General features: G+C 39.6%; 1 protein-coding gene across 7 annotated transcripts in view; it reads left to right on the top strand.

Moving 5' to 3' along the window:
- The window catches only part of DYNC1I1 (dynein cytoplasmic 1 intermediate chain 1), a 188727-nt gene that overhangs the window by 21677 nt on the left and 142350 nt on the right, over positions 1 to 24700 (top strand). For 4 of the 7 annotated variants that reach the window (XM_072033627.1, XM_027450824.3, XM_027450830.3 and 1 more), the window contains exons 6-7: positions 15407 to 15466; positions 19910 to 20025. In XM_072033627.1, the coding sequence (XP_071889728.1) occupies positions 15407 to 15466; positions 19910 to 20025 (176 nt within the window). The remainder of the gene's footprint in view (positions 1 to 15406; positions 15467 to 19909; positions 20026 to 24700) is intronic. The other 3 variants (XM_027450829.3, XM_027450832.3, XM_027450831.3) reach the window with 1 other exon arrangement.

Below are 24700 nucleotides of genomic sequence, written 5' to 3'. Positions count from 1 at the left end.
CCTTCTGAGCATTAGTGGCGTAACTTTTTTGATCTTAAGATAGTGAAATACCCTTGGAGGAATGTATTTTAATATGGCCTACACTAGCACTTTAAATTCTGCCCAACAGCCAACAAAAGCACATGACCACATATCCTTACAGAGAACTTCATTTGCTGTCTTCTTCAAAGCTCACGAGGTATTACATTGTGGGGTATCATTTTAGATCCATTTTCTGGATTAGTGAGACCGTACTGGGAATTCTGTGTTAATTCCAAGACCTTACTTGCTGTCCACGGGTTTGCTTGCCATCCTCTCTGGTATTCACAATGCTGTGTTTTGTACCAGGACAGCCAAGGGTGTTTGTGCCTGTCCTGACTGATGTGTGGTAATGGAAGTTCTACAGGCCCCGGGGAATCCCTATAACCAGCGGGTAGCACTGGGTGGCAGTGAGCTTGTCACTGGGTGTGTGTAGGTGTATTCAGTGTGGGTTTGTGTGCAGGAGTACACTCAGACATGCACGTGTGATGGAGCTGTCCAACTTGGAGAGGAAAGAGGCTGCTACTGCCTTTAAGAGAGGCCCTACTGAGAGCTCTGAGGAAAGCAAGAGATCTTTGTGTGTGCCCATGTGAGATAACAGTGCAGAACTAGGTCGTGTTCAAACTCCTCTGAGATGTTGGCACCTGGCAGTTGTCAGACTCAATCTGTTTATCAGGTATATCTGAAGCTTGCTTCCACTGGCAATTTCCTGTGAAAATTCCTGTGATTTCTTACAGAACAGTGAGTATAGCTGAGCTAAATCTAGAAATACAAGTTTCTGACAGCCGCTTTTCAGGAAGGTTCTTGATAAATTGTGAGGGTTCAGACAGTGTTAAGTAGGCCTTGTCCTGGAACCAGAGACCTCATTTGATTTTACATAAGAAGATGAAAACTAGCTGATAACTTGTTCACTATGGAAACTAGTTATATGGGGAGAAGAAGGGCCCCATCAGGCAATGCGTAACAGCAGCAAGTTTTTTGGCATTGAAGCTAGACAAATATGAAACCAGAAAAAACTTTGTAAAATTTTAATGATCAGACAAATTAATCACTAAAGTGATTTACTTAAAAACTCCATTGGATCTTCTATCACTGGACATTTCTCATTCAGGATAATGTGCCTGCCCAACAGGCAGATAATAGCTCAAACAGCCATTCATTCGGAAGAGTCATACAGCTTTTTGTTGCACAGGATAGTCCCTTTTGGCAGAAGATCTATACATGAGTAGTGCTGCCGGCCTGCAGCACCATTGTCCATTATCTCCAGCATAATAGCTCAAACAACATTGCCTTTTCCCTGATGAGATTAAGCTTATTAGCAGAAGGTGTGGGGAGGACTATGTAATAGCACTGAATTATGGAACCATTTCTGTCCTGTGTAGCCCAAGTTTTTATGTTTGTTTTTTTTTTTTTGTTTTGTTTTGTTTTGTTTTGTTTTGTTTTGTTTGTTTTGTTTTGTTTTGTTTTTGCTGCTTGACCTTTAGTACCATGTTGCTATTTATCATAGCCTTTTCACTAAGGACAACACCAGGTTTCAGGAGCATTCCAATGTCCTGTTTGATACATGGCAGGACAGTGTTACAGCAACAGTAAGAAAGACCATGTGGTAGATGAACAGTGGTGCTTGGAATTGCTTTGAATGCTTTCAGTTGGACAGGACAGGAAACTTTTTTTTTTTTTTTCTTGGTTGTAGTAGGGATCAATTCTGGGTAAGCAGGGATGTGTTATACGTTGATTCTGGAAGACTTTACCATAACTGTAAGCCTAAGAAATAGGTTCAGCATGTGCTGCTCTTTGTTACCAAGCTGCTCCAAACAGTTCATTACAGCCCTATTGCACAGAGAGCAGTTTTCCTATTTCCACATGGCTTTGCACACCCTTCTTAACTGTCATAAACCAGTGCCCATGGGAGAGGCATGGTTTGCTAGCTATCATACCTCGGACATTCTTACATCTCATCTCCTCAGCACTCACAGCTTCATCTGGGGGAGTGTACAAGGACAAACCTTACACAGTGCTTCAAAGCTATGTAGTGCAATATTAGGTCTTGTGGATTAAGCCAGCTTTCTGGAGGAGCCTCAGTACCATGACACAGGTAGAGCCAGAGCACTAGGGTTGGTCTGCACTTTGCATGCAAGCTCAACATAAGACACTAGAAATGTCTCTCTGCTGGAAGGATGCGCTCCCGTGACCGAGCAACTTTCATCGCTAATATTAGCCTGCTCTGGTGTGTATCCTTGTGTTACCTGTAAGGTGTCTGTGTGCTCAGCTTGGTGTATTGCATGCTTGGAGGAGCTCCATTTGGGGATGAAGGTGTGATTTAGCCATTTGGCCCATTTTTTTCTCCTTTCTCCTTAGCTGTTTCTGTATGTTCCCAGTTGGATTCATTACCATACAGTTACAGGTTTGCACAGTGGCATCCCAGTTACATGTATTGTCGAACAATGGGCTTTGTGTGCGTGTGAGTGCAGTGAAGCTCCATGCACATAGCACTTCCCTGTGTGCATTTTGCACTGGAACACAGGAATCCCATTAGGCTATGTATAAGGTTTCCCACCTTCCATCTGCTCAGTAAAATGCAAAAGGCTCAGCTGTCTTGGACATGTAAAGGTTAATGGTTGCCTTTCTTTCTGCAGCAACTTCATCTGTGCTCTTTTGATTTCTAACTTGCATATTTTGCAGCCCATATGTTTAGCTACCTGATTATTTTGTGGGCTACCACAAAGGCAAAGATGATAGGAAGCATTCTGAATCTTCTGGTAGCTGCTATCAGAGAGCGGTTACTTCAGTGTAGTCTTTTATCTGCTGTAATATAATTCAAGCATCCAGGTTGATTATTTCATACTATTTCTCTCACAGTCCATTAGTTTTGGTGTTTTTGTCTAGCTACAGCTATGCATTCTATAATTGTTGATCTTGCTTGGATTAGGGCACTACATAATACTTAGTTTAAATGGTTTTTACCTGGATTATGTTGTTGCTCCATTGTCAACACAGTTTTTGAAATGCATTTGATGCACTGAAATCGGTTAGCTTCCTTCAGGGCCTGCAGTTTATTTGCAGTAAAGCTTTGCAGGGTCAGTCCTTGTAAAGATGAAGCTGTAAATATTTAATGAGAGATAGTGAGAAAATAACTTTGAGCATAGCATTAGGTAGCAAAGGAAAGAAAAAAAAATAAAGGGAAATAAAATCTTTCAAAGAAGTTCTGTAGCAGCAATGTGCAATTTCTCATAGGAGTTAGACCACTACGTAACCCTGGCTGTCTCATCATCACTGCAGTTTTTTGTTTCTAAGTGAAAAGCTGCAGCCATCCTAGGAATAGAACAGCTGTCTGTGATGCTGGAGGGCTTTTCCCAGGGGAGCTGTATTGCCTTTGGTTGGGGCTGTTGGCATGCTTTTTTGTCCACTGTGTCAGTTCATCTTGCAGTGACTGTGACCTCTGAATGTGTCCCCAGATTGTGTTCCAGACAGCACAGTAGCAGCTGTCACATCAGCTTGGATGTTCTTACTGACAGGGAATCAAGAGCATGTCTTCTGTTCTCTTACTCTCTTTTGAAGTTTGCTGACAATATTTGTCTCCATCTGTGTAAGTTTTCATCGAATGTGACTCTGAGTTTCTTCCATCTACTGTGCATGCTTTGAGCCCCTTGGGTATAAAAAGAATACCTCACGATATGTTTTCTTTCACTGTCTTGATGTCTGCCCTCAGTTTGTATTGACCTGATGCAGGGAGAAGCAGATGTAATTCCAGACCTTTTTCTCTGCATTGTGGTATTTACTCCTTTTTGTGCAGTTATTCAGTGTTCTGCTTTTATACAGTGCCTAAACACACACGTTGGACTTGAGGTAACTCTACATCGCATCACGTCTGAATCTTAAACACAAACATTTCTTTCTCAGATAATAGTCACAAGGGAAGGAGGTAGCTCTGGAGCATCTGGGCACTGAATGAGTCAGTGCATGGCACTTACTTAAACAATATATTTACCCTTTTGCAGTTTTGTGTGTAACCTTGCTCACTGTCAGCCAAGACTAAAAAAAGGTACATCTAGTTAATAAGTGTGTTCTTTGCCACGTAACAATTAAAATCATAAAGAATTTGTTTGCTGATCTCTTGTAAGTGTATCCAAATGCCACTGAAGTCTTTACGTTCTGTGCTTTTCAGACTTTCTGCCTGAAAAAAAACAGGCATTGCAACTCAGCTTTTATTTTCACTGTTTTATTTTTAAACAACTCCTTACATAGTCAGTAATAAAACACACTGACAAGCTGAAGAAAGGGTACCAGGATGCCACTCCCCTTTTTAGATGTCTGCTTTGCTGTTTAGATGCATGCAGAAGGCAAAGGAAGAGGTTGGATCCTGTTCTCTAGTTCAGTTGTACAGGAAGGTTGGGTTATTGTAGTGGATTGTCTTTTACAGTCTGTGCAGCATATTTTCTGTCCTCTCTTTAGGTACAGAAAACATCTCTTATAGACCGTAATAAAAACACATTTCTGTAAGATCTGCTAAAACCACTGCCACATAGCCACATTGCCTAAGGCTCAGCTACTTTATCATTAAGTAAGTGCGTTTGACAGGTTCTCTGCACTGATGCTGTTCATCATTGCTGCTTAGCGTTAAATTCTCCACACTTCATTGTGTTACCCATTTCGCAAATGACAGGGATCCTCCATAAATGTGACCGGTACAAGTGGGTCTATATTGTGTTGCCCCAGGAGCAGCAGCTTTAACTGTTATTAGTATCAGATTTATTTGTTTATTTATTTTAAGACCAGTTTATATGTGCAAAATGGCTTTTAAATGGCTGTTTTACTGGCATACATATTTCATAAATGTGCTGAGCCAAAGGGAAGCACGGAACAATGTAAAGACTTGAAGAGAGCTGCAGGAAAGACCAAGGGAAAATAGCTACTTTATGGTGATCTTCACTTGAATGGTGTTTTATTCAAAAAAGAAGGTTTTTAACCCTAGGGACTGTTGTGCAGCACAGACATGAATCTGAGTGGAGAGTCAACAGAAAGGTTTGTCTGGTGGCTAGAGGCACATGAGGTAACCCGTGGGGTTGTCGCTCTGTTTTGGTGGGTTTGGGCTTGGGATGGGATGTTTGTCATTACAAGATAAGGCAGAATTATACATCCCAGCTGTTCAATTTTCTTCTATATTTACCGTGGTACCCTCCTTGGGATCTCTTGGCACATGAGTTTCATCTTACAGTTTCTTTCAGTGTTAGAGGCCAAATTGTGCCTTAAGTCTTCCTGGCCTGAATCTTCCTGGTGTGTGTGAAGGAGTGACCCAGGGACTGGGTTCAACTGCCTCAGCTGTCATTGCTGTAGAAATTCACTGAAATTCACAGAAATTCTCTGCTTTTTAAAGCAAAACAGCAAATCTCTCACATTTCCCATTTGCAACCCATTTATGTGACAGGAGCAGTGCTGGCCAATCCTTTTCCACAGAGCACAGACTGCTCGGCGTGAATACTGCATGGAGCTGCTTGCAAACGTCAGGGCTTGCCCTATATAGGTCCATACATACAGCTGGAGGAAATGGTGGGTTTCTTGCATCCTGCTCCCTCCTTTTGTGCCTGCACAAGAACAACCATAATCCTACTCCTTTACATTCGGTGTATATTTAGCACAAAATTTCTGAAGCCTCTCCCTGCCGATTTTTTTTTTAGCCTATAAACATAAGCAGACACCTTCGGGACTGATATTTGGCAGTCGCTTTCAAGTGTCTGCACATCTGACCTAGAAAGCAAGGAGTGTTTCTCAGTGCGTGCCAGTTACAAAGTCAGAATGGTCCATATTAATTAGAATCATCTGCAATCCTTTTAGCATGTGAGCCTGTGGCATCATTAAGGATTTTTGTGCTTTCATTCCTGAAGGATGGATAGAGTTCAGTCCTCCAGATCTTTGATTATTTTTCTCATTAGCAAGCATCTCCATGCTATAAATTAAAGGAGAAGGGAAGATTGCCATTCCCAGGGTGCTTCATAAAATGCCTTGGAAACCTGAGCCCCAGCTGCATCCAGAAGAAAATAATATTAATGTTTAAAGCCCCACTTAACCATTTAGATTATCAGCAGTAATTATTTTTCTGTAGCTTTTTCCAGGCATATCATGCATATATTTAGTCAGATAATCAGATGATTTGGGGGACTAATACACTAATGCTTTTAGAAAAAAAACAGGTCATTTTATTAGTCTTTAAAACAACTTACTTGCTAAGGCCAGCTCAGCCTAAGCAGAATTTTTCTTGTATAGAATCTCATCTTGATTTAATTAAATTTTGTGAGATTATCTCTAATGTTAAACAGTTTAACGTAGTTAAACTGGTACAGTTTGTACATGTAGACTTTTTCTTCCTCACAAGCCTGCTGAAAAGCTCCTCAGAAAATACCCATTCACAATTTTATGTTTAATCTGGTAAAATAAAAAGAGACTCTGAGTAGCTATTTCAGTAACTCTTTTTTTAGGATTTTTCTTCAAGTCCATAAAATGCAAATTCTTGCTACTGGAAAGATTTCACTAAATCCCCAGATCTAACAGTTCTAAAGCAGAATAAATCTAAGCTGGTCTATTAAAAGACAGATAGTAGTGTTATGAACATTTTTGACATTTTAACTGTTGATGTGAGAAAATCTAACATTTTGATAACTGTCATACAGTGAGTTCTTGCTTTCAATTTTCTATTTTGTAGCAAAAATCTCCTCCTCTTCTGGAAGGATTTTGCTGTTTCTGTTCATACACATAGGTACACTATCACAAAATAAATTGTGTAAAGGAAGGAAAGCATCGACTCTTCTCCTAGGTACTCAATTACTCTGACACAAATGTGAAAATTTGCCTTTTTTTCACGTTCTTCAGTTGAATAATACCAGACAGTATTGCAGCTTCTGGTTGCTGTTTGACTCTTCTGAAACACTATGGATTGTCTTTACTAGATTTGATTAATAAGTATAGCCTTGTCCTTTAGGGGACTGTTTCCAAAGTCCCCTGAAGTTTTTGAGAAAACTTTCCTTATCTACACATCCTTTTGGATCAAAGTGCCCCAATGTGAGTACTGCAGTTCCTTTAAAGCATCTGCAGGACCCGATAGCATTTCCGATCATCTGAGTTCTGTTTTGTTGCTTAGACATATTCTTGGTGTAAAAAATAAATAAATAAATAAATATTTTTTTAAAAAGAATTTTCAAACTGCTTCAGGGTTTGCTACAAGAACAAAGCGACTTGTGCCTTCCCCCTCCTGAACATGTTTTTTATTAATGCATTTTCAAGATGACACTTCATGCTATCCAGCACTTACAGTAAATCTGTGTGAATTCATAGGCTCAGCAGAAGCTTCTAACTATGTGACCTTTTGTCCTCGCAGATACTGCCTGCTGTTCACAGTGACCCTTCTGGTAAACCAGCATAAATTTCCAGACTAAGAAAGATTTCTGTAGCTGTAGCATAGAAACTGTGCGAATGACAAGGCTCATTACATTGCCAGGAGATCATATCCTGTAAAGTAGACCTGAATCAAAAGGACAGACTTCAAATAAATGAAATAAGTCCATGATGAATTTAAATTCTGATTTACTTAGCTGAATTCTATGGAATTAAAATCAACAAGGTGTTTGTCCTGTTATATATCCTTATAATTAAAACTATGCCAGAATTGTCCATTCTGATTTAAATTTCAAGTGGATTTTGCAAATTATTAAATACGTTCAGCAATATAGCCTTGATTTAAGAAGGATGTTGAAATATACATAGGTTTTAAATATTACCATGTCTATAATTTTTTATAAATATACCTTAAAAAAAAAGAGTTTTTTAAACTCATGCCCTTCTGAGAAGTGCTGCTAAGGTTGCCAGGCAGCTGAAAGACGGTGTTCTGCTCCCAGGGAGGTCATAGTTGCTCTTTTTATTGGTGAAGACTGGAAGTCTGAGGTGTCAGCCTGCTTGGGAGTGTAAATGCAAGCCCAAGTATCTGGCTGAGCTCCAGCAGTGGTGCCAAACTCCTTGTTCGCTGAATGCATTATGGCATTTTATTTTATGATTACCAGCCCAGCTCCAAATACAAGAATCCACAGTGATGTCAGGCCATTCTGCTGTATGTGAGAGTCTGCGTGTAAGTGAGCGTCTTGTTGAGAGGCACAAACCCTCCCTAAATGCTGATAACCATCTTGCTTATAATGTGCTTCAGAAAACAAGTAGCACAAGGAAGGTATTTTGTTTTTGCCAATCCTTTCAGAGTGGAACAGATCCGCTAAACAGAGCACAGATGGCACCAGAACAGTGGCTTAAATGCAAAACACCAATTGAGGCAAGTGGCACTTTTCCATCTCTGAGTAATAGCTCTGAGTCTTCTTTTTCTTGATTTTTTTTTTTTTTTTTTTTTGGAGACATCTTAAGTGTATGACAAATATCAGAAAGTGAAAATTACAGAGGAGAAAATTAAGATTACAAAAATCTAGAATGAAAGGAATAAAAACAAACAGCTTATCTATACACTTATATGTTTTCAAACGTGCAGTAGTTTCTCACTGACAGTTTTCTAGTCTTAAATTCATTCTGGCAATGTTCAGACCTTGGGGAAAAAAAAGTCTAGATACACAATAGATTACATATTAAACTTGCAAATAATACTGGATTGTAATTTAGGTGAAAATATTTGGTATCATATTGAAGAAATGCATTTAAACGTGTCTAAATCCTAGTATTTTACCAGCAATTTTAAAATAAAATCTCACAATTGTTATATCCGGTATTTTTAAGAATACAAGAGTTGGGTGGAACCTATTCTTCAATATATTATCCATATGCAGATGCACAGTTATAATGTAAGCAGTGCCGAATCTCATGGAAATTGTGATCTATGCCTGTATTTTAAGCATGGGGCTCATCTTTGCATAAAAGTAAAAAACAAGAGTCTCTTTATTCTTTACTAGTTAGGACTTTTGCCTAAAAACACTTTTTTTTTTTTTTTACTGCTCTTTTTTCCAAGTTTGCTTTTTTTCAAGTTGCATTTGAAGTTAGAAGAAAAGAAAGCAAGAAGTAGGTAGAACACTGCAGGCTTTCAAATAGCTCTCCTGTCAGAGCAGATAGCATCTTGACTCTTCAGCGCGTGCTAGCAGAGGATGAAAGGGGGAGCACTGAATCACACAACCCCAGAACTGGAAGGCTGAGGATGGGAGGTGTTCACCTAGAACAGGTTGCTCTGGCCATGTCCAGTTGGGCTTTGACTATATGAAATGATGGAGACTCCACAAACTCACCAGTACCCCTGGCTCTTTTTTCCTCAGAGCTGCTCTCCAGCCAGGCAGCACTTGGCATGCATGGGGTTTTTCTTCCCGAAGTGTAGGACTTTGCCTTTCTTTTCATTCAGCTTCATGGTGTTGCTGCCAGCCCATTTCTCCAGCCTGTAAAGGTCCCTTGGATGGCACAGCCATCTGGTTTATCAGTGATTCCTCTCAGCTTTGTATCATCTGCAGACGTGCTGAGAGTGCACTTTTCTCTGTCCTATAGGTAATTAATTAAGATATTTAACAGTATTGGACTCAGACTTCACCTCAGGGTACTCCACCTGTGACTGGCCTCCAGCTGGACATTGTGCTACTGACTGCAGCCTTGTGAGCATGGCAGTTCAGCCAATTTTCAATCTCCTCAGTGTTCACTTACCTAGTCCATACTTCATCGGTTTGTCTATAGGGATAGTTTGGGAAAAGGTATCAAAAGCCTCACTAAACTTGAGATAAAGAATACTCACTGCTCTCCATCAAACTAGTCATTTTGTTGATGGGGTTTCTAGCTGGTTAAGCACATTTCCCCCTTCATAAATCTGTGCTGACTACTCACCTTCTTCTTCACTATCACATCCTTAAAAATACATTCCAGGAGGATTTGTTCCTTTGCCTTACCACAGACTGAGATGGGCTGACTGGTGTGTAGATCCCCAGACCCTCTTTCAAACATGACGTAGATATGCTCATGGTCCCACCATCAGTGGCCAGGGGAGGGATACTTTCCTGAGAATGGCATGGCAGAGAGGAAAGATGCTCGTGCTGCTCCACTGTGGGCATATAATGTAGATGCTTCATTGGGTTGATTACCCACCCATTAGTTGGCCTTTCTCCCCAGATTCCCTGTGGACAGGCACCTCTGACACTGACTCGTGGTTGGAGTCTAGGTTGGGTACGCAGAACTCGTATATGGATCAATCTCCTGTCTTTCTGCTCCTGTGTAGGAAGGCAGTCATGATTGTTTCCCTGCTAGAGCACTTCCTTCAGGTGCCTGAAGATAGATGGGTATAAACATACCTGCTACCTTGGACAGGGAAAGTGGCAATAGTCATTTCTTCCCAACATTCATATAATTTTAGAAGCATTGCTCTGGTAAGCAAAGGCGTTTTGAGACTTGATATGCTGTGAGTGACTCCCCCTTCATTTTTTGTCTTTCAGTTTGGGAACAGTCTGTATTTTGCTTAATGGGGTTGGCCTCTGATCTCTGAAAACATCTGAACAGTTCAATCTGTGGAGCCATGGCACGCTCCTTCAATGTATTTTGGGTTAGAAGGGCACAGTTGTTCTCCACACAAGGGATCATTGTAAGATGTTGCTGTTAGTGCAAAGGAAGATGCTAGAGCTGGGATCTGTCCCGTCTAATGGTGTTTCATTAAATAATGAAGTGTATCACCTAGTAGTACCTGGTGATAGGAGATGCTGTAACATGGTATTTATTTTTCTCCAGTTCTGCTTGAAGGAACGATTTGCAATGCAGCAAAGAGATTTCTACCCTGCAAGAGGCCCCTTGGAAAAGCAGGGTTTGCTGTTACTTCTGTGAGTAGCCTTTTTCAAAAGCACAAATTTTCAGGCCTGGCTGCTCTTGACCTGGGAAGGGAAAGTGGGGGGAGAAGAGAAGTCATGCAGAACACATGTTCTGCAGCATCAGCAACGGATGAGGGAGGATTTGATTTTAGCTTCAGGGAAGAAGAGACAGAACAAAGCTGCCAACATGCTGGATTAGGGCATTTACCAGAGCTGAGCTGTACCACAATCTGACCATAATTCAGGGTATTAAATATCCTTTCATGATGAGGTCTTAATAAGTGTATGTGTTGGCACTGATGCCTTACATATTTCATATAGTATCATTAAGGCCAGATTCAGAGTTTTTTAAATCAGCTGAGAAGTTCTCACAAATTCCAGACAGTTTTAGATGATAAAAGTGATGTTTCGTTAATGCATTATGAGGTTGGGAATTTCCTAAAAGAGTTCAAATGTTTTATTTTATTTGTAGCTTATTTGTTATAGCCTTTTCCACATTTTTAATCTACATAAACAACATGATGCAGTTAGAATAAAACAGTCTGGAAGTAAGGTTCCACAGGGCACCCTAACATATGGCAGAGTGTCTGCTTTTCCTTTGTAATAATAATACAGAAAAGGGAATGCTTCTGTTCAAATGCCTTTTACTTCCTTAAATTTTGCAACAGCTCCCATCCTCTTGGAATTCTGTTCTGAATATCTCCCTAAGGCTGTGGACATGAATTCAGAATAGAAAAATGTCACAAGTTGCTTTACCATCTAATCTTTTCTTAAATGTGTGACATCTTGGTCTCTTTCTCCCCTTGCTTTCTTCTTCCAGGTTATTCCCTTATTGACTGGGGAGAAAGAAGATGCGTTGCATCAAAATGAACTAGTACTTTTTCAGTACAAATAGCTGAAACAGCAGCAGCATCTAAGAATGCTGTCCTAAATTCCTGAATTACTGAGATCATAATACATAGCAAATACAGAATACTAAAATAGAGGATCTAAAGGCATGAAAGCAGAACATTTTAAAGAGAGGTAATAACACCTCTACGTTGTCTACTTAGTGCAAGATCTTAAAGTCCTTGTTCCCTTCATGCTGCTTTAGAACAATCTGTTGTTTGATAATAGTTAGTTTTTATCCTACGATCACTCAAGGGCAGCCGTTGTTCACCAAACGTGTGGAAGGAAGATTGATAGCAGGGCTATTGTTTGTCACTGCGTGGGAGACTTATGTAGCAACCAGCATTGAAACAATGGGTAGTTCTCATTAAAACAGTGTCTCTGCTTTCTGGGTGATGGGAACAGCCTGATCTGGCTTAGTCCTGGCTGGGACTCCCATGACCAGTGAGTTTCCTTCTGTGGAGTTTCCAGGGTCTCTTTCCATGCCATGTGCACTCAGTTCACCTGAAGAAGGAGGCTCAACTCAGGTGGACTCCAGGAGATTTGTGGAAGGACAGTAATGTGCAAGGGAGTGCTGCTTTTAGCTGCTGTATAATGCTCAAGTCTCTTTTCCCCATTAAAATGTGGCAAAATGCTTTAGATCTCTTCTACATAGACCTGTGCCAAAATCCATTCAGCCTGTTCAAGGGAACTTTTCCCAAATTATGCTCACTCATACTGAGTGGGAGCACCTGTGCCTGACTGCTGAGCTACCAGTCAAACAGTTCTCCTAGGTCCATGCACTTGTCTTTGGGGTCTGCAATGTTACAACCTCTGCCCCTATCTTTGGGTGGCCAAAGTCCCAAAGCCAAAATCAGTTTTTACATATGAGGAAGAAAGAAAAAAAAGAGCAGCAATACGCAATCCTTTTCTTAATGAAAAAAATAAATCTTTTGGGAAAGAATTTGTGTACTAGGTTTGATAAAGGTTAACACTGATTTTTCACCCAGATCCAATGGCGTTTCACAATCCCCATTGAGAGCTGTCCACAGCAGAACAAACATAATGGTAATACTCATTGAAATGATCAGGGAATGCCATAAAATCTGCTCTTCACAAAGAGATTAGCTTTACTTTCCTAGTCCAGGTAACAGCACAGGCTAGTTAACAGCATCTCTGTGTTGCTAGTCCATCAAGAATCTGTTTATTTCTTCTCTGGTGTTATTGCCATGGGAACTGGCTATACTGCAGGTCCATATTACATCTCTACTGCTCACTCACTTTCATTTTGATCTGCAGACATTCTTCAGGTAGCAGGAAGAGGCAAAGGGCAAACCAGTCTTCTTCCTTGAAGCATGTAGTTGCTCCCTGATTTAAGCGTAGCCACTTGCATCGTGTCTCCTAGGGCAAGACTTGGGACCTGACGATCTGCTACCTGCAGCCTCAGTTTTTGCAATAACGTTGTTCAGCTGAGCTTGGGAGGACAACACAGCAGATCACTTCCTTATTTATTTTTCAAGACTTTTCAAGTTGTAGCATGATACAAAACAAAACAAACCAAAAAAGTATTATTTGGAGTACAAATCTAAGATTTTATTATTATTATTATTATTGGTCTAGGGGTTGAATACATATCTTTGCATTGGAAATTTCCACAATAAGTATTGCTGTGCTCATATTTGGGGGATTTGAGTGCTGTCTCAATTGTGTGAGGTCTCTAAATCCATTTTGTTCAGGCAACCAGCTGAGTGTGAGGTAAATGTGCCCTCTTGTAACTTGGTCTGGATTCTCAGAGGTGGACTGTAAGGTCTGGGTCTTTGCAGAGACCTGTTGCAAGCTCTTGCTTTAATCATTTGTTAATGGAGTTTTTCTGATGCAATAGTCTTTATTAGTCTTCCCTTGGGAAATTTTGTACATTTGGAACTGGATGGAGGGGGGAAATAACTGAAATGAGTTATGTATATTTTCTTGTAACTGTTTGGAAAGCCTGTATAAGTAGTCCCTAGGCAGCTATAACATTAGAAATAGGCATATGCATAGTGAGTCCTACTGCATGTTACTGACCTTGGTGACATTACAAGGCATTTTCACACAGATAGCATTTTTAATGGTGTATATGTAATGCATTAGACACTGATGCTTTTGCATTGCATCAGGCATTCAGATCTTTATGTCCGCTTACCTTTCTGCCGCACTTGAGCTACAGTCCTGTTCCAGGGAAAATCATCTGTTGTTTATTACTTCATTGTTTTATCTCTAATCCTTTTGTAATACTGTTTCATTTTAGAGGAGTCTTTCTGCATTGTTGTAGAGTCTTTAATGGCAATACACATCACTATGGATCATGATATCTTAAGAGGAAAAAGTACCCTTACACTGCATGTAACGCAGGCACCTTTTCATTACAATTCTTCATTGTTTTTGTACATGCAGGATGTTGAGATAGGTTATCTTTCACTCTGACACAACAAAGTGAATCACATGCCTTTGTCTGTCTCAATAGAGGGTGAGTTAACATTGGTAACAGAACGGGTGCATTTACTGAGTATAGGAGTGGCAAAATTGTATGGCTGTATGTGATCTATTTCTAATCTAATTGAATAACTTCTTAGTTTATATGAATGATTAATTGGCAGAGGTTGCTACTGTTGCAGAAGGGCTTGTGTAGATTAAACATGGCTAGTTATATGGTTGGGTTAAGCTGGGTGTGATAAAAGTATATTCTCTGTATCAAAACACTATTCAAAAGAAATGAGTGGTGTTTTTAATTTTGAGGACTATCATTATCTACTGCATAGACATGACTTGCTTGCTTTAGTGTGGGAGTGCAGTGCTTTCCTTTACTTTAGCCTCTGCTAGTGAGTACAATGCATTATCTCGTGTTCATATCGCAGAACAACGTGGCCAGGAGCCAAACTTTTATTCCTGATGCTGTCATGGACAGTTCTCTTGCATATGATGTGTGGCTTCATTAGGAGGAAAAATAAAGTAAAATAAACAAAATGAGTAGGCATTGTTGAAAAATTCTTGAAATTTTTTAAAATTTTCTATGACAGTCCCACATGACCATAGTACATTAAGAGACTGCCATCATCTGATTTCTCCAGATGGATCATTCCCCTCTCCCCCAGAAATTTTCTGTGGATGAAAAGAGGAGGAATTTATTTGTCCCAGGTGCCTCCATAACACATCAGAACTGGTGTCAGTGTGCCATTTTGTGTTGTTTGTACCCAGAGAACTCTTTACAGGATGGCTTACAGTCAGTCTTAGGAGAATACAAAGGGTTAGACTGCTGTTCAGTGGAATTCATGGCAAGTGTTCAATCCATTTTATCAAAAACAAACAAACAAACAAAAAGAAAAAAACATGATTACAATAAATTTTGCCTACAAATTGTACATACTGAGTGCATCAACCATAACTGGAGGGTTAGAAGTCTTTCAGGAAAAAAAAAAAAAAGTTTTATTAATTAAAATCTGAAAAGAAACCCAGCTTCTTCCCTTTTATTTACTGATATCATGTAATTTTAATAGTCCTGTCATAGGCTAGTAGCAAACCTTGTTTGACATACTGTGGCTCGCCCTTGCACTTGGAGGTTGAATGTTCTACGTACAGCATGTAACTAATGAGATGGGGTTTTGTTCATCCTTTCAGTTAATTCTGTGTGTTCTTTTTTTCCCCCCGTTGTGCTGCACGGCTGATTACCACCCTAGGACCTTGCAATGGGACACAGACCCCTCAGTGCTGCAGCTCCAGTCTGACTCTGAACTTGGGTATATGTCAGCTCTTTTTGTTATTCATTTATCATTTCTTTGCAAGAATTATGTTGCAAATGCTTCCCAGTTGAGCTGTTTCTATGTGATTTTCATTTGCTTTGTGGTCAAAAAGACCATAATTTTAGTTTATTTTCTTTACTTTAATCAATAAGAAGCTTCAGCAAAGACATATTTGTGGAAAAAAATAACACTTTGAAGGAAGCTCATTAAAATATAAGCTGCTGCTTCTGTTGCCTGAAACACAATACAAATAACTATTTCATTACAGATGAAATGTTATTATTGTGGCACTTCAATGTGCATGTACAGTTACACTGCTCTTGTTTGTACCTGTTGATTCAGAATTTTCTTGCTGAATCATTTGCAAGGTACTTTTGCTCCCTCCTTCCTGTCTTTGCCATAGTTATGTTGTTTCCCCCCTTTCCTCAGGAGCTGTATATGCATTTATAATTGTGCACTTAAATATGATCACAGTCCAAGGGTAAATGCCATATTATTTGAGTTGAGGTCAATCAGGCATTTCCTACTTACACTAGGGCTAAGATTATTATTCTCCAGTTTGGGATGGAACTTCTCTACCCCAACTATCTGGAAAAGTTAGTTACTTTAGATAGAAGAATCTAACTGGTGCAGTTAACCAAGCGTACCAAATTTTTACATTTTAAAAGATCATTATATTAAAGAACAAAGGTTCATGTTTGTTATGAATGTAGTATAGCATCATCAAGAAAATCCTGATAGCATGAACCGTTTCTCTTTTCTACTGTGGGCAATCAAGGAAAGTCAGAAACAATAGCTTTTCTCTTGAAGCTTAGCTAATGTCAGTACTGTGTTATTGCTGAAACTCCAAGTACACAAGTATGGCTTGGAAACTGCAAAATTATGTTTATACACGTTTCTCAATCTGGATCACCTGTGTGATCACTGAAGTTATTAGATTGCATTGGCAAGTGAAAATGCTGTTTATTAGCATCTCAGACTGAATGTTACAGTCTCTTCCAGATGAGAAAATTTGTTGCTCTATTTTCAATTACCTTGAAAAGTAGCAAAAGGAGAGAAAATTAATAGTATAGGAAAAACAACAAGACTTGAAGATATGAAATGCCTACCTGCAGACATATTTAGGATAAATTGTTCCTCTAAAAAGGAAAGGTAAAGGTCCTTCAAGCTCTTCAGAACTTGAGTCATAAGCAAAACCATATCTCTGTGCTGAAAAAGTTGTTCCACTTGTGAACTTACATGCTGTCTGCATCTCCAAGCAAGCATCTTCTGTTTCGACTAGTTCTTGGTGTTTTCTCCCCAACAATTCATGTGAAATTCATTCACCTTTCTCTAGACTTCAAAAAAAAAAAAAATCAAAGATTTTCCTTTAATTATTGATTGACAGTGCTCTCAGCTGCACTTGGGGAGGCTTGACTGTTGACCAGGAAGGAAGACCAGAAGTATCCAGAGGGCTTTCTAGGCAGGCTTTCTCCACACCCAGAACTGTTATGTTTGTTATTTCCACCTGAGTGTGACTTCAGATAGATCCAGATTCTGCAACATCACCTGGATCATAAGAAAAAGGAAAAAATTCTCAAGCTATTATAGCATACAGATATGTTTTAGAAATCTCAACTGCCCTTTCCCAGAAGTTTGGATTTAAAGATGAGCACTTACAGAAGCAAGGTTCCTCAAATGGCTGTGCAAGGCAAGGTGGTTTGACACATGTAAAGATAAGCCTGCATATAGCCACAAAACCTTAATCTTCTAGAAGCCGTCAGCGCAAAGACAGAAAAGGATGTCAATGAGTGAACCCACAGGTATTCTGTAAGAGAAGTCCTGTCTGTTTTGAAAGAAAACTTCAAAACTGAGGCAGAGTTAAGACAGAGAACCACACTTTCCTCTGGTGTCATGAAACTACATAGAAAAATACCAATACAAAAGAAATCCTGCAGTCAACATGCAAATGATGTGTTTAGCTAAATGCTTCCAGAAGATACATCTTTGTCCTCCTGTGGAAAAAGGAACCAATTTTAATGTATAGGCATTAGATACTGTCTTCCTACTGATGCATTTTTCAAAGGAATCCTTAAAGTTTATGGCCTCTCTAAGTTGAATATTCAGCAAACTGTAAATGAAAAGAACTATGAGCATCTCAGATGGAAAGTATGGAAGGGAAATAGAAATAAGACATTTTAATGCTGCCCTAAGGAGTATTAGAGACCAGAACAATTATAGTCCATGTTTGAAAGAGTCCATGTACTGAAAGGATGTTTCAGTTGTCCCTAAGTGCTTGAGAACAAGAGTTAGGCCAACTTTTAGTTAGATAAGAACCATTGCAGGTTGACCATCAGGGTCAAAAAAGAAGAGATGATGTTCCTCCAAGTGAAGACCTCTCTGCCTTCACCAGTAATTACCAGGATATGAGTAACTCTGTACATTTGTACAACCATCAGCAATTACTGAATTATAAATGTCTGAGGTGAAAAATTCAATATATTCTCTCAGCACAGTGTTCTGGGGTGGTCATAGCTCATGTCTTGGTTAACAGCCTACACAGAAGCTAACCCAACTAGCAGTTACATCCAGCTCTCCAGTAGGAGCAATATTCCCCCATCCCCAGTCAGTCAAGGAGATAGGGAATGACCTCATGTGAAACTGTTGTTAGAATTAGCTGAGATTCTAATTAGGCCTAGATTAAACACGTAATCAGAGCTGATACTTAACCAGTGAAGAAGCTCTTTTGATGAAGGAAGCTTAAGAATCTCACTAAATGGAATCAGTGGTTTGGGGGCACTGGAGGACTGATTTTGAAGGAAGTCTGACCAACCAAGTAGGCAACAGAGAGAGATTTTCCATCTGGTGTTGAAGGATAGAAAGCATTTTGCTGGGTAGGGTATTTATTGAAGCTTGAATTCATACAACCCCCTAGTTAAATCAGCTACAAAAATGTAGCAGTACTAAAACATTTGTTAGCTGTTACAGATTCTTGAAGTGTAACACAAGCTGCAGAAGTTTTTCTGCCCCATCCTAGAGGATTTTCAGACAACCATTGCTTTTGTTCGTATTGTAAAGTCACAGATGTTTGTAAGGAGAGTGACTTGTTATTTTTTCCTCTTTTAAAAGAAGATGCTTAGAGCTGTAACAACTATTACTACTCTAATTGTTTGTGATACAGCTGATTCATTCTGATTACCCATTGAACCAAATTGCATTCAGCTTAATATAAACTCAGCCAGTAAACCAGATTAGATAAATATATAGATGATATAGCACTAACTAGATTAACAGTTCAGTAGGTGTCTTCCAATGATGACAATTTCCTTTTAGAGACTCATTTACTTCCAGACATCAATCTTAACTGAATACCTAAAGCACTGTAAATGAATTAGATTATAAAAAAAAAAAAAAAAAAAGTTGACCTCTGTTCTTCTCACACTCTGGAAGACAGAGGGGATATGGATAATGTGTATGAATTTACTGCTTTTCCAAATTGTTCTTTTTAATAACGTGGCTGTTCAAAAACACTGTGTCTGTGAATTTATCTCCTTTAAATGTGTAAGCATGCTTGCACGTGTTGATCTGGGCGACTGGACTTATTTACTAGATCCATTTATTATTTGCATATTTTTTTGTCTGCTAAAAGTTGGCATTTTTTCCAGTAAAACATTTGCAAGCAAGTCTTTGTTTATTCTTCCCTCCCTACAGACAGTCAAATAATATTCAGGAAACAAACTGATTTCCTCAGCACCATTGAGTGAACTGTGTATGACTAAAAGTGTTCATGATCCTGTTCAGCTGGCTCTCCTTATCCAGTCACACCATTGTTTGGCTTTACTGATATGGTTCATATGGCTTGTTTAAAGTTAGGGAAGTAGAAGAAGAAAGCTATCCTTGCCCTGTTCCAGGTGTGTCTCAGAGCTTGCATTAAAACTCACAAACTGACAGCAAATCCAGTGCTGATAATTTCTGTGGAAGAGAGAATCTCCTTTATGGAAATTGCTCACCCCGCTCATTTACTACTCTCAGATGGACATCTAACACTCCTAATCCAGCCTATTTTACACCTATAGTGTCTCTTCCACTGTTGGGTATCTCAGACTAAGAATTAAATCTCTTGAGCAGGCAGAACATTGTAGTAATAACAGTATGAAAGAGGAGACTGTTTTGTTGCATGTTATGAGGAGCATGAGCAGGTCATTTCTCCCATTTACAGTCCCTTTCAGCAGCACGATCTAGGTCCAGAGGCATTTACTAACTATATTTTATTATGGCAAATGGTTACCAGGTTAATTTTCTTCACTGTAATTAGGTGCTTCTCATACATAGTGCATTGTGTTTCATCTTAGCAAACACTGAAGTATTTTTTTTAATCCTGTTCATAAAAGCAAACACTTTTGTTCCTGCTACTGATTTACACCTAACAGTAACCTTTTGATGTCATGTATTCCATCTTAGACGCAGACTGCACAAACTAGGGGTGTCAAAGATTACCCAGGTTGATTTCTTACCTCGGGAGGTGGTATCCTACTCCAAGGAGACCCAAACACCTCTTGCCACACATCAATCTGAAGGTAAGATGATTCCTAATTTTTCTTTCAAAAGCATTTTCTTAGAAAATAAGTATTCAAGTAAGACTAAAAGAATGTAAGAAAAATAATACTAAATCATAATATAGCTACTTACCACATATTTTCTGCAAGCCAGGTATTGTTTATGTGATTAATGGTTGTTCTGGTGAGAATAATTATAATAATGACTCTAAATTCATGTGGAACCAAACTGCTTTTGGCTTACAATGGGTTGTGCTTAGATAACAGTATAATGAGAACATATTTTCAAATAAATCACAGAATCACAGAAGAAATCATTATGAATATAATTTAAACAGTGCTTTATCCCACTTTTTGCTTTTTCAAGGAAATTATTCATTCTGTGCTTTGTAAAGAGGCAGTGATGGAGAGTTGCCTTCATGTATTTGGCGAGTGTAATTGTGTCCCCCTCCAGCAGGTTAATCTTAAGAGAAGTTAGTTTAGCCGCATGTGCTAAAAAAGGAAGCTTATTTACTTTGTGGACAGTCCTGCTTTCTTTCCGCTGACAGTTGTATTATCTGTACTCGTGGAGCTGTTAATTAACTGTTTGTCTTTCCTGCTGACAAATAAACATAGAGGAGTTAGTAAGAGAGTACTGTACTTTAACACTGTACGCTTGCTAGTGTTGTGCTACAGAAAACTGATTGCAGGTAAATTGAAACTCTTTAAACTGAATATGAAACTAGAAATTAGCCCGACATAATTTACATGTTATTACAGTCAGGAAGAAAAAGAAAAGCTGAAGAGAGTCTTGGTTATAATTTTTGCTGAAGTTACTGTCAGGTAAGATAGAGGGATAAACACAGTCAGCTTTTCTTCTGCAACTGGGTTTCCATTTTTGCCTCTGAGAGACTAGAAATGAAGACTCTTGAGTTAGATACAGATTCTGCTTTCCCAGACCACAAATTTACCTTAGTAATCTGTTGTCTGAAATGGTGCCTTCATCTACAGCCAACCCAGTTGCTTAGATGCAGCTTCATGAGCAACACATCCTGACAGCTTTGTCTTCTCAAAAGGAGAGGCTGTCTCAGAAGCCTCCCTAGTTCAATCCAGCTCATTTCTGCTCATCTGTCTGAGGGCTGCTGAACCCCACAGTTTTCACTGGTCAGTGAAAAACCTGGGACATGATCATGGAGTCATTGTTAGATAAGATGGAGAAGATGCCCTTCCACCCTAATACAGTACCTTTATCCTGTGCAAAAGCCTATGGATACAGGGATTTGAAGACATGTTTTTGTTTTACCTCTCCCACACCTGTTAGTGCAGTACTCGGTACCTACCTGCTTTTCTGAACAGGCCAACCTCTCTTGAGGAAGCAACTTCTTCCATTAAGTTGCTCTTGGGTATTTTTTTTTTTTTCCAAAGATTTCTATATATATATGTTGCAGTGAAAGGTCGAATGGTGATAAGTGGTTTTGGTGACTGGGTTTATAACCTTTTGTATGCTCTGTGTTGTCACAGTCAAGGAAACTGCATCAACCAAAGTGAAGTTTTAATATTTAAACATAGCAAAAGTATTACCCAATCACTTCTCTCACATGAGTGATTGAGAAAGTTGAACTTACTTCCTTTCCAACCTGCTGATAGGGAGTTCTCCATGGATAAGTTGGAGAAATGGAATATCACCATGCATCAGTAAAGACGAGTCATGAAAATTTGATTATTCAATTGAAATGGTACTTAACTGGAAATTTGCTAGAGGGTAAATAAGCTCTGTGACTTTGGCCTTCCAAGTCCAATGGAAATTGCTTCTCGGGTTTTCAATCCCCTCAACCTCTTTATGAATGCTGAGCCCTACTCAGCCCTGCTCTATACTTGAACAGCAAACAGAAAAATTCCTCAGGAGAGCAGTTTTGAGAAATTTCTATGCTGTTCCTGTGCATTCATGTGACAAAATATAGCCATCATCTTTTCAAGAGAAACAGTTCAGCCATTGCTATGGTTATGTGCTCGGTTGTTCAGTATCTGTAGCTTTAGAGTTTGAGAAAGGGAAAAAGAAACCACTTATTTACATGTACTTAGATAAGTCTGACTTCAGCTTTCAGCATTCACTCTTCAGCTGCCTGCCTTGGACACCAGAAATCTCAAAATGCAGGATTTTAGAATGAGGCCATCGTACATTTGCTTCTGGTTTGAAAGAAGACAACTAGTAATGGTACAGCTGGATGGAAGAATCTTGCCCGTATAAGTCACCAGATTGTTTCTGAAATCTTAGTCTCAGGTTTTCTGCAAGTTGTTTCTCTGAGAAAGAAAGAAAAAAACTCTGAGGTACATTAGACGTACTGCCATTCTGAGCTCGGTGGATGTAGGCCTCTCTTGTAATGGCTATTCCCTACCAATCATTATAAAACTGGTAAAGGAAAGCTTCATTGTGATAAGTACAGTGTGGTGCCAGAGAGCCAGATGCTATGAGCACTGAAGTCTTAGCTTGTCAGCTGCTAATTTTAGAAGAAATAATGTGGCATTATTCTTCACTGTATAAAAACAGATTAACTCCTCTTTTCAGAACAGGTAATTCGCTTTATTTCAGAGAAATAATGGCATGTCATTTCCCCCACCCACTATATTATTTAGGGAGATGTGTATATGCATCATTCAACCCTTTGATCACAAGTACCTAATTCTTCTGCTTTATTTAGGTCACAGTAAGCTTCAGCCTTTTCCTTTCTTCCTTGTAGGATGACTTCAAAAACACTCAGATCTTGGCTCTGGAGCTTGAGAAAAAAAGAAAAGAAAAAGTGCTCTTTTATTTTCCCCTTCTCCTTCTGTAATTGAACTTAAATTTAGGTATTTGTAGACAGTGAGAGACATTTCACTTGTGCTGCCTTTTCCATTCTGGAGTCAATTAAGACACAGACTATGCCAAGCATTTTCTGAGAGGTCTCTGGGACACATTCCTTTACTGTACAGAGGCTCACCCATTGCCCCAGAAGAGCAGCCCCATGTAGCCTTCAACGCCAGACCCTCCATAGCACTGCAGAACTGCCCTTTGCTGAAGGCACACCTTGGAGAAAGCAGCAACAGGAAAGCTCCATCCTGAGCTCTGCCCAGGATGAACTACTCACTGCCATATGGCAGTGGGAGGAAGTTTGCCTAAGATAACTTTTCAGGTAGGAAAGCAACCCGTACATTCAAGCTCTGCTGGGTGCCTGCCTCAGGTCCAGCCCACCACTCTCCTACATCTGATGGGCCAGGAGGTAAAGTCTCTGAGGAGAACAGCACGTTGTCCCTGCACTGAGAAGAAGGGTACTTCTCTGGTCTGCCTCACCTCAAAACCAGAGAGGGCAGCAAGAAGAAGGAGGTTTGTGAGCTCTCTGGCTTACCTGCCCAGTATCAGGAATGCCATTATTCCTTTTGCATGAAGTAGAAACTACTTCCTCATCAATGAAGTGAGATGTTTTCACTTTACTGGCTTCCCAGACTGTCACTGTAAATACGTTTGTCTGAAATGCATTTCTGGAAAATTACAGATCCCTCATACAGGAGAGATCTGGATTTCTAGAAAAATGAAGGTCCCTTTTACTTCACCTATTGATCATCTTCACATGGGGAAAACTAGTGTCAGCATACGCACTTCATGAGCAGGGTAATATTGTACATTGCAAGAGTTTGCCCAGTTCTGGCAAAGAACACAATTCAGACCCATGCTCCAGTTGTTTATCTGCTGTATTCAAATAATGAGAATATTGCGGATATTAGGGAAAGAAGTGAAGTAAGTTCTCTATTCCATTTGGAAGTAGACCAGACTGAAGTGGCAAAACAGAGGTAAAATTTCAGAGTTTGGGTTGGCTTCTGCATCTCTTTGACATTGCAGTGCTCTGAATGAATATTCCTGAAAACTATACTTATAAAGTGCTGAGGAAGGAGTCAGACTCTGCTCATAATCTAAGATTCAGGGTCTAAGACTAAGACACATGAATTTAGGTATCCATGTAAGAAAACAAGTGATGGTGACTACTGTAGGATGAACCAAAACTCTCTCTAGGCCCCAATGACTGCCTGGTCTAGGTCTAGGTCTTCGCTGATGAGCTTAATAGCAGAGAGCTACATGGAGGCATATTAATGTAGGTTTCTCATTTCCCCCCAATTGCTGAGTGAGTTACATAAGACTAAAATTGTCATTCACTGGCAATGTATGAGGGCTGTGTCCTACTTTAAGTTTTGGTAATCAGATGAGGAGTTACCAGTGACTAGGACCGACAAGCCCAGTTACCATAAAAATGAATCAGGCCCCTGGAAATCCTAAGATAAAATATTTATTAACTTATTTTTATTTTGATACTTATGAGTTGAGATTCCCATGTTTAAGCAGCATTGAACTCTGGCTCTGTCTGTCTCATAAGACAACATACAGCAGACTCTGTGCCCCATGTCCTTTCCCTGTGACTGTAGCTCAGCTCTAGCTTTGTGAATGCATGCTGTGCTTAAGCAGAGCCAGTCTCAGAACTGAGCAAGATCTTACCTGAGCTTTCCCATGCCCAGTCTTTCTAGAGCTCACAGATCAGCAGCTGGGGGTTAAGTTAAAGAGCTTACTTTGGCTTTTCCCTTCCAGGGAATCTTGCAGTTCAGCTCAGTCTGAAGAGTGAGAGACAAGTCTGGACCCAATAATAGCTTTGAACCCCTCCTTTAATGGGAAATATGGATGTACATTTCTGCA

This window comes from Anas platyrhynchos, chromosome 2 (genome assembly GCF_047663525.1).
Source record: "Anas platyrhynchos isolate ZD024472 breed Pekin duck chromosome 2, IASCAAS_PekinDuck_T2T, whole genome shotgun sequence".
In the NCBI taxonomy this organism is placed as follows: Eukaryota; Metazoa; Chordata; class Aves; order Anseriformes; family Anatidae; genus Anas; species Anas platyrhynchos.
The sequence above is the reverse complement of the archived record's forward strand: the minus strand, read 5'-3'. Positions and strand labels throughout refer to the sequence as shown.